Below are 10,218 nucleotides of genomic sequence, written 5' to 3'. Positions count from 1 at the left end.
CACAGTTGTATTTCAGGAAGCATCCCTATTTTACTTTAAAGTTTGCATAAGCTTTTACAGTTGTGAGCATCAGTCTAACGCCCCTGAAAACTTGATTTTAAAAATATTTCTCTATATCATAAAATATTCTTGATTAAATGACAATTGGTAAAAAAAAAAAATTGTTTTTAACTGTAAAAACATTACAGTATTCTAAAAGTAAAAGGCATAATTTGCCGGCTTCATGGGTGAGACAGAGAGAAAGAGCAGCGGTGGTTCGAGAGTTAGAGAGGGAGCGTCGATTAGTGAGAACAAAGTGTGAATCAACATGGCCACTTCCCTGCACAACCCTCCAGATTTTTTGTGAATTCATCCAATCCACTGTTTGCCTCTCTGCGTGTGTGTCCAGAGCTCATCCCCGCCCTCGGTCAAACAGACACACAGACTGCAGTGCTTCATGATGGACCAGGAACTGAAAAAGGAGGGGGGCAAAAGCTTGACGCACAGAAACATCCTGAACACAGCAAAATATTAAGAAATAAGAAAGTACAGGCAGGGGGCAAGGTCTCTTCAGATGCATACACGGTCACACAGTCCTAGTAGCTCGTAAGTGATGATTGAGAGAAATAACTTTTTTCATGAGTCTATACATTTTTTTTTTAAATGGGAAATCCTGCATATAATGCCTTTAAAGCTGGCATTCTGCACTTTCAACATATGTTTTTGTTATTATTATTGTTTTTACTGTAATTAGCATATTTGCTGCAAGTATTATCTTAGTAAAACCTGAGTTCAGCCTCAGGGAATATCACTGATGACTTGTATTTAATAATTGTCATATTTTGGTTCATTATTACAGCGACCTACAAGTAAGTTTACATGAGAGCTGAGCACCACCTCATTTCTAAAGCTGTTAGCACTTCCTTTACTATGCCAGCCCAAGTATTGTTTACACTTGACAACTACAGGTATATCGCTCATGGTGCTTTTTCAGTCATCTAACTACACACTGTACAGTATAGCACACAACACTGTTGCATAATGCCATTATCATGGCGTTGCACACAAGGTCTATCTAAACACATGAGAACTTCAAGTCATTCTTTATGACGTGTACAATGAAAATGCTGCATTTCTTGTCTTTACTGCCCAAAATAATGGTATAGATTTATTTCAATACAACAGAGGGAAAGATAAGAAAGCTAGATAAAAAACAAACCCAAATAATGCAGCTGTATATAAATGCATTAGTGGATCATGTCCATGCTGTTTGTAACTGTTGTTGTGTGTAACTGTGTCCACTGTGTACAGTAAACATGACTTGAATGGGATTTGGGCAATCACTCAGGAGCAAATCCGTCTTAGGCGACTTAATTGTTTCAGTTTCTCAGACACTCACTGAAGTGTTACACTCATATTAGTGTATCCCATAAGCCTACTGCTATTTCATCTGATCTAATTAAGTAATGTATTGTTGTTCTACCATTTTTCAAATTACTGTCATGTTGTATATGTTTTATGTTGCACTTTATTAGATTTTATCTATCGATCAACAGGGTGCCACATTAACAGCATCTCTGAATCTGATAGTAAATGGATGTAATTACTGTTGAGAAACTGGGAAACCTTATCATTAATTGCATGGAGGGGATTAATTTTCTTGCATTTGGTAAGGAGATTATTAAACTCACCAGGTGAAAAATTACTGGCTGTTTGATTTGCAAAAGCATACTATTGTCACATGTGTAATCCATTAAAAGGCCCATTAAAATGTGATTTCAAACAGTCTTTTCAATGACAATGGCAAAAGGGAAAATTTGTCTTCCTGTCAGATATAAGGAGATAATCTGGAAAACTGCCATTTTTAAACAAGAAAAATGACATGTAAAAATACCTGTGTATTCAGACCAAGTCTTGGTTAGTAAATGCAAAGTTTTCGAGAGATTATATATTGTCCATATTAACTCAGAATATAAACAATATATTTGGCTATATTGTAGTCTTTTAAAGTGTAAAGTCGCTTTCAGACATTACTGGGCCGTGATTGGTGGATACCGACACAATTGACCCAATTACATTTTGAGTGACGTTATATTCAGTCTGTCCCAATTCCACACTACATAAAATTTACCAATACATCAAGACTTAAAAAACCTTTTCCACGTTCAAATGTTATGTTTCTGTGAGCACCTTAACATTTCCTTAGTGCATTGCATTGTGGGAGAATAGTGTCCATCTTTCTAATTTGCCTACTAAGTTTTTCCACTAAACTAGATTTTGTACAACACCATCTCTACTTTAGTCTGTAGTGTGGATTTGGGATACTAACTATTGTCTTTCATGTCATGTTTTCAGTATATTGATATCTAATAACAAGTTGCTATGTGTAACCAATTAAGATCTGAAGAAAATATTAGACAAGAAACAATACCAGCTCAAGTTGTGTAGTGCCATCTATGACATGCGTGATTTTATAAACATATGTGAATGTCTGAATGTCAAAAAATGGATTTCTGGTAAAGTTTGTGGAATGGTGAAGAAAAATAAGTGCGAAAAGTTTTTTGTGATGCAGCACATCAGTCTTATATTGTATAAAGAGAAATACATTCAAAATCTGAGACCCAGAACACAAACTTACAATTCATTTTGTAATGAAACAGAGCCACACATAAACACATCTCCAAGACATGTGGCTACTTCGCAGTAATTCATTCACTTTTTCTTAATTTGGTGAAATGGGAGCACATCATCAACATCAGGTCTGATATTAACGGAGGCAGAGTTTGATTTACTCATGAGTAAATTATCTGCTGACCCCTACTGGACACACGGATCACAACAATAATACACATTAATATAAAACTGCACAGAGGTTTCTGTCCATCTGTAAAATTGGTTATTTTACAGACTTATTGACCTTACCTGTTCTGTGTTTGAAGTCATAATGTTTGTGTTGGGCTGCAATAAATGTTGTAAATGAAAAATTTAATTCACAGGAATACCGATAACCAGCGTAGTCCTCCACTGCTTTGATAAATGTTTACAACACAACATTTGATTGTCCCTGAATAGGAGTCAGTTATTCAGTTAAAGCTACAGTATCAGCGTACTCTTTTCTAAAACATCATCACACAGAGATCAATTTCTTATAAAACGAATACTTGATAATGTTTGTATTAAAAATGTTACCTTTGCAATAATTCTTGCTTTGACTTGTTACGCGTCAAAAATAATTATGCAGGCCATTATTCTCTTATAGAAAATTACAAAATGAACAATGATTTCAATGTTCCATTATAAGAGGAACCTGAACGCTGATCATATTCATCTCTACTTCCCGTTAAAGATAAGTTTGGTAGTTTGAAGTGTCAAAATAGTCAGAGAGATCATTCAGTTCAGTAAGATATCAGGAAGTTTTCATAGCCAATTTCCCTATGAAAATGGTTGAAAGTGAGCTTTGTCAAGAGCTACCATGATATCTTGCTTGGAAAGTTACAGTTCGGTTGAGCTGTTCAGTTTTCCATTTGCCATTTCAAACACTCCAAGTAACACAAACAACATTCTATGTCACTTGTACTGCACTTGTTTGAGATGATATCTCAAACCAGTAGCACATAAAACCAAAATGAAGTTTTACAGACAGCTCAGAAGAGTCATTGAGAGAGGATGAGTTTCATCAGATCTAGGAGGAAAAACCACAGGTGTCCAATATTTTCTGGATGACGTCTACCTTGATGTGGCCATCCAGAGCTCGACACAGCTTCCCAATTGTGCAGCCGATGCTTCCCTCCTTCATTTTCCAACGATCTAGCATCTGGTGCACCATCTCCGGCAGGCCATCACGGTAATAGTCGTGCTCAATGGTCTCTATTTCCACAGCAGTCAGACCCAGTCGCCGCGCAAGACGCTTCCATTTGTTCCCGATGTTTTCCCTCAGCAGTTCCAGGTGCTCCTCTGTCACAGTGTGGTCCTCTAAATAACACAAAAGAAACACCTGTTAGTTGTTTTCTGTTCAACTGTAATGAGAGTCCAACTCTATTTGTTGAACTAAAAACTAGACAAATGTGTATGCATTATTTACTGTTCCATTCAACTTTTTATTCTTTATAAATTGATTAGTTGATTGGAGGAAAAAACTCAGCAACTATTTAAAAAATCAATCATACATTTTATTCAATTCTGTCAAAATTCCAGCTTCACAAATGCGAGGACCTGCTGATTTTCTGTTTCAGGTATAATTGCAAATTGGATTCATTTAAACAAAAAAATTAAAAAGATGAAGATTTTGCCAAAACAATCTGGGAAATAACAATGTTTTTTGTTCATTACTATCTCATTTCACAGTCAAAATTATTAATCAATAAAATAATCTGCAGGTTCACTGATACTGAAAAAAAACCTTTGTTGCAGCCATTATAACCAACAATGTTTGCAAACTGAGTTGATGAACGTAATAGAAGTTTTTACATGGTATTTTTTTGAGAAAATCAATGACATGAACTGGGATAAGTTCTGAATTCTGGGGGCGTTGGCATGGAATGACCCTCAAGAAATGAAAGAAATGTTGTTCTGGCTTACCATATTTCAGAATGCCTTCTTTGATGGGAGAGTAAGCTGGGCTGTTACCAGGTTGAGACAATAAACTATGTGACGAATCGTAGCCTCTAATACTCATCATGTTGTTGCTTCCAATCTGGATCCCGCTGGCATTTTGAATGTAAAGAGATGCTGAAACAAGCACAAAGCAAGCATAAAATATATGTCAGTCAAGGTTGAAAGAAGCAGCTGTGAACACCAGAGGCAAATGTGTGTACCTGGATCTGGTGGCACGCTGCTCTTGGAAGGAGCCAGCAGATGCCCAGGGCTGATTTCAGGAGCAGATGTATCAGATACTGGGTAAGTTGGCCAGGACTGCTGGCGGCCGTAGTGGGACTGTGGATGTTGCTGGTTATACTGTGGTAGAGAAGAGGTGCTGGCAGACATTGGCAAGTGCGATGGAGTGGGTGTGGGAGAGTTCATGGACTCATAGAGATCAGAAGTACGATACTGAGCCTCTTCCTGGCTGGTGGGTTGCACTGGCTCAGCTTTGGTCCAGGAATGGACAGAGGATACTAAAGAGGGTCTGTCTTGTTCCGGTTGCCTTATGATGTGATCTGACATGCCGACGTGTTGCAGGAAAGGATTTGAGTTGCTGTGAAGGTGGCAGTAGGCGCCGTCAGGCTGGTTCTCATAGTTATAGCTACCGTGTTTGTGGTACTGAAGCTCCCGATCCAGTTTCTCCTCCAAAGGTGAAGGGGTGCTGACTGCCCTTGCATCTGTCTGAACAGACTCCGCAGATGGCTCATAGTGGATGTCATGCAGGTCCTCAATGCTGGCTTCAACTGGCTCAGATACACTTCTGTCTGAACTCACCAAAGAAGCTGGGTTGTCTGCAAGGTAAATATATAAAAAACTATTTTTCTTTTTTCCAGTTTCTTTTTCGAAACATTAGAACATTAAAGGTAATACAGTCTAGTGGACATCAGAGTGTGTACAGTACCTCCAGGCCATCATGATTATCAACAGTGCTCACCTGCTGAAAAACATTCAGGGGTCATTGATAAAGATTTCATCTTCTCAACAAGGTCGTCTGGGCCTTCATATAATTTCTGCATAAAAATCACATGGAGAATCATGATACAAAATGCTCAGAAAGTGTATTTAATTGGCTTCAAATATGCTGCTGGGTGTATTCACTGTGCATACAAGAAGATATTCCCCCATAAAATATATTCACCGTCAGTTCCAGTAAATCTTCCTCTACATGAGGTTCAAGTTTTTCCATGTAGAAAGGAAGGAAGGATTCATAGCACTCTGCAAGAAAAGGAAAAAGGGAGGGAAAGGGTGAGAAGAAGGTCCGTATAATCCACTGAAGGGTTCAAATGACACACACACACACACACACAGAAAGTGCACCTTTAAATGTTGGCCGTTGCTGCGGATTGTGCTCCCAGCACCTCTTCATCAGCTGAATTATCTCGGCAGGCGTGTTGTCTGGAATCAGGTCCTCTGCCGGTCGGTCACCATTTCGTATGCACTGGCATATGTGGTCTTCGCTCCTGGCATCTTACAGTGACATAGAAAAGACCCTTATTTTGTTGTCTGCATGCAGGCAGTAACCTTAAAAAAGACTCAATTCATGGATAAGATGTGTCTTGAGGATGTTTTGACCTCCCAACTCACTTGCGTATGGCTCTTCCCCTGTGAGGATGACCCAAACCACAATCGCAAAGCTGTAGACGTCAGACTTCTCAGTGGAGGGGGTATGTATACTCTCCAGGTGCTCAGGGGCCATGTAGCTCAGTGTGCCAGCACCCCTCGCCCCTTCTGATCGCCCCTTACGGCTCTTCCTGCGAGACTCCTCCTTCGTGAGTCTGCTCCATGCCTGGCAGGTGGCCAGGCCAAGGTCAGCAATCTTTTTTCCACAAGGGAAAAAAAATATGTTAATGATCACAAGAGGGATTTGATGCTCTCTGCAATTAGGTGGGACACAATATGTACATATGTCATCAACAGAAATAAGCCAAAATGAGTTGGAAAATGATTCAGTCAAAAATCCAATATCGTGCATCCCCATAGACAACCATGATGGTACATGCATGCTGTCAGAATGTGTCATGGGCCATAGTGTGTAATATACCTTAATGTGAAAGTCCTTGTCCACTAAAATGTTTTCTGGCTTGATGTCCTTGTGTATGATTTGTCTCTCTGTGAGGTACACCATCGCTTCCAAAATCTCCACAATGATTCTGCCCTTGATGGATGTTGGTACAGAGACCTAGAAACAGGGAGAATTTAGCGTATTAATCCTTCAATTCATATAAAAATACCATCGTACAAGTTATTTAAGGCTGCAAACTACAGATGAAAACTGGTGGAACTGCTGATTTTACAGACATGAGTTCTGAATCTTTCCATTTTCAATGTGACCACAGATATTGAAGCTGCTGACCATCTCCAGCATGACCAGCAGGTTGCCTCTGGGGATGAGTTCCATGACTAGTGAGCAGTCTCTATCCTCCATGATCACACCCAGCAACTTGACCACCCGCTCATGGTTCAAGCTTGCCATGATGTTCCCTTCCTCCAGCAGGGACCGTTTACTCTCCCTGGAAAGAACAGTAGAAAACAGTGAGAAACAGATATCTTCCAGACAAATGCCATAACTTGCATCTTCTTTAGTCTTATAGTGGGGCAAGTTGTACAGGTGGTCTGATCCAAAATGCTAGTGCTTGTTTGAAGTGCCATGATGTGACTGATCCACTTTAAATACAGTATCTTTGTCGCTAGCTGTGGTTTCATGGACAATATTTCTTCAATCCGATTAGAGATCCAAACGTAACATGTATTTCTGATAAAATCTGCACATCTCTAACCTTTGTTTTTTGTTTTCTATTCCCTCAAGCTGTAAGTTGTGTAGCTCTCCAACTCTCCTATTTTACTATAGCTTTCTCCTCCTCCTCCCTTTTTACTTAGGTTCCTTTCTGCAGGACCACGCCCTGGATCTTGATTGTCATGCCCCATCGATAGGACCGATGGATCATAGCCCTCTTATGTTTTACTATCTCCATATATCTATAGTTTTGTCACCTCAGAGTGGAGGCCGTGTGGCTTGGGATCCACACTCTTCACATATATTTTATATAATTTACTTGTATCAGACATTATATCAACGATATTCGTAAACTGTGATTTTGTTGTTCTGTTCTGTGCATGCAACATCTATTGCTTGTCTGTCCTTCTTGGGCGAGGGATCCCTCCTCAGTGGCTCTTCCTGAGGTTTCTTCCATCTTTTTTTTCCCTGTTAAAAGGGTTTTTGTTTTTTTCTAATCTGGCAAGTTTTTCCTTAGTCGAATCGAGGGTCTAAGGACAGAGGATGTTGTTCACTGTACATACTCTAAAGCCCACTGAGGCGATGTGGCATGCCTTGCAGGACATACAGTAAATCCCATGTTAAGGCTACAATCATACAATTTTAGGGCAGAAGGGGCTGTAAATGTAAGAAGTGCTCCAACACAACACAACACAACACAACACAACACAACACAACACAACACTGTTCTGAAAAACAGATGACTGCCCTACATCCGCATTTCATGTGAACTCATGTCTCCTTTTTCTCTGTTAAAAGGAAGTACTGAGAAATCCGTGCATGTGTGATGGACACACATTGTTATATAACTCCAAACTAGACGTAAGCATCATTATTTTACACATGCAACATCCTCCCATCAATATCGTATTAAATTTCTTTCTATATCCTGTCAATATAGTTAAAAACACATCTGAGTTTCACTGGGTTGTGTTGGGAGGCTGCCTGAAGGGTCGTGTCTGGGCACATGACTCAAGTTACCGTCAGGAGACGGGGAATACCCCGCAAACTCCATACAAACAGAGACACACAGAGGACTTACTCATTACGAAGAGGGCCAGTGTATATAGTCTTTAAAACCACCTGGCCGAGGGTGACATGGTAGCACAGGTACACGTCTCCAAATCCTCCGTAGTCCAGCGGCTCTTTTTTAATGAGATCCGCCGATCTCATGTGAAGCGAAGGCTGCGGCGCGGTGGCCATCCCTGTTAAAAGGTCACAGGAAAACAGCTGAACAACGCACAAAACACCTCAGCAAACATGCGAAACGTGGCTATAACGCATACGATGCCAAATACAGCGAGTGCAAACAAGCCGCGGGGAGTAAATGAATGACAGACGCGGCGAATCAACCATCCATAACTTTCAAAACACTCCGACAGGAAAGATGCGAGCTAGCTTAACATGTCCGAAAGTTTCGTCAACGCGACAAACTTAGCCTTTACGCCGTTAGCCAAACTCTTCGCCCGAAAAACAACATCGTACAGCTAATTCTCTGTCAATACCAACAGCAGCTGGAGGAAAACGGTTACCAAAAAGTGATGTTCAGGCCAAACTGAGCACTTTCTTTGTAGTTCCGGGGTTTCCTCGACGTCGTTCAAAAGTGAAACCAGCCGGGGACGTAAAAACTACAGACAGCCTGACGAGTCGATGACAGAGCAGGACGGCCAGCAGAAACAAGTCGATGACAGAGCAGGACGGCTAGCAGAAACTCGACACATTTGTGGCTTAAAAAAGGCATAAAAACGCTTTCTCTGACAACACACAAGTGCTGGATGCGACATTATGTTGTTTTTTTGTTTATTATAATTGTGTTTTTGTCGCAGGACTGCTGTGAATCTTGTCGTGTGGCATTGTCGCCACCTGCTGGTGAAATCAAGTATCGCACAGTAAACAACCTTGTATTTCTTAGCAGGACTGTAGTTTGGTCCAAGGTGTGATGGTGATGCTGTTACACTGTTCTCGTTGGCTTTACTGCCACACACACACACACAGTTTCCAGCTACATCTAAACCTCACCTGTCTTTCTAGAGACCAAAGCTTTTATTGGAAGCAAACTGTGATATTTTGATATTTTGGAACAACAAACCAGCTAAAGTGATGCTTTAGCCTAAGGGAGGGGGGAAAAAAAAGGGAAAAGTTCATTGATAAAACAAGCATTTATGTGAAACTAGAGCGGGAAACCACCGCCAAGCGTAGCCTCTGACAGCGTGGGCGATGTATGACACGTAGGCCTACTTTTTGGGCAGCCTATCTGTGAACACCCACACTATAAATTCCTCCCTTTGCACACTGAAGCCACAACAAAGTAGTATCATTTTTACCTGTCGTGTATTGTCTTGACAGTTTTTTTTTTTTCTTTCTCCTTCTGTATTGTTCACGTCTGTTGCTGGTCTTTTTCAGGTGATTTTGAAAAAGTTTCCAGCTTACTGAACACTGTGGTAGAATATTAAACAGACAAATCAGTGAGTCACATTACCTCATTTCCAGCCATGAGTAATGAACGATCTATGACTAGATCAAGTGGTCAGACCCATTTTCATTAAGGGTGCATTATCAGTCAGCTGTGCCATTAATTGTATCCAAATATGTTGACAAATTAAGAATCCTTCAGTCATTTTAAAACTAAGTGAGGCACGAATAAGTGAGTGCTCATTCAAGCTGTTGTCTGGTGGTCACACACGCTGCGCCATGCAGAAAAACAATAGATCACCAGGAAGTTAAACCAACTGGCGTCTGCGGTGTGAATGTGCTACCAATGTGGGCAAGTGGGTAGCAGTACTTCCTGTTGATGTTTTTAACATGATGATAATCAGTTCAGAACTGCC

The 10,218-nt window shown here is 40.4% G+C and overlaps 1 protein-coding gene across 2 annotated transcripts; it reads right to left on the bottom strand.

The window, feature by feature from the left end:
- Positions 1-2,414: 2,414 nt before the first annotated feature.
- On the bottom strand, positions 2,415-8,995 carry ripk1l (receptor (TNFRSF)-interacting serine-threonine kinase 1, like). Of its 2 annotated transcripts, XM_073491496.1 has the most exons (11): positions 8,923-8,995; positions 8,433-8,595; positions 6,971-7,127; positions 6,659-6,796; positions 6,202-6,433; positions 5,935-6,084; positions 5,756-5,832; positions 5,552-5,627; positions 4,794-5,408; positions 4,558-4,707; positions 2,415-3,951 (listed from the first exon to the last, which is right to left on the bottom strand). In XM_073491496.1, exons 2-11 carry the CDS (start codon positions 8,591-8,593, stop codon positions 3,662-3,664), a joined length of 2,046 nt encoding a protein of 681 aa, XP_073347597.1. In that variant the 5' UTR covers positions 8,594-8,595; positions 8,923-8,995; the 3' UTR covers positions 2,415-3,661. The 2 variants fall into 2 exon arrangements, with proteins under 2 accessions (XP_073347597.1, XP_073347598.1); XM_073491497.1 differs by lacking the exon at positions 8,923-8,995 and having other exon boundaries at positions 8,433-8,888.
- Positions 8,996-10,218: the final 1,223 nt, after the last annotated feature.

Source organism: Pagrus major, chromosome 21 (assembly GCF_040436345.1).
Source record: "Pagrus major chromosome 21, Pma_NU_1.0".
NCBI lineage: Eukaryota > Metazoa > Chordata > Actinopteri > Spariformes > Sparidae > Pagrus > Pagrus major.
This window is presented reverse-complemented; position numbering and strand designations above follow the sequence as displayed.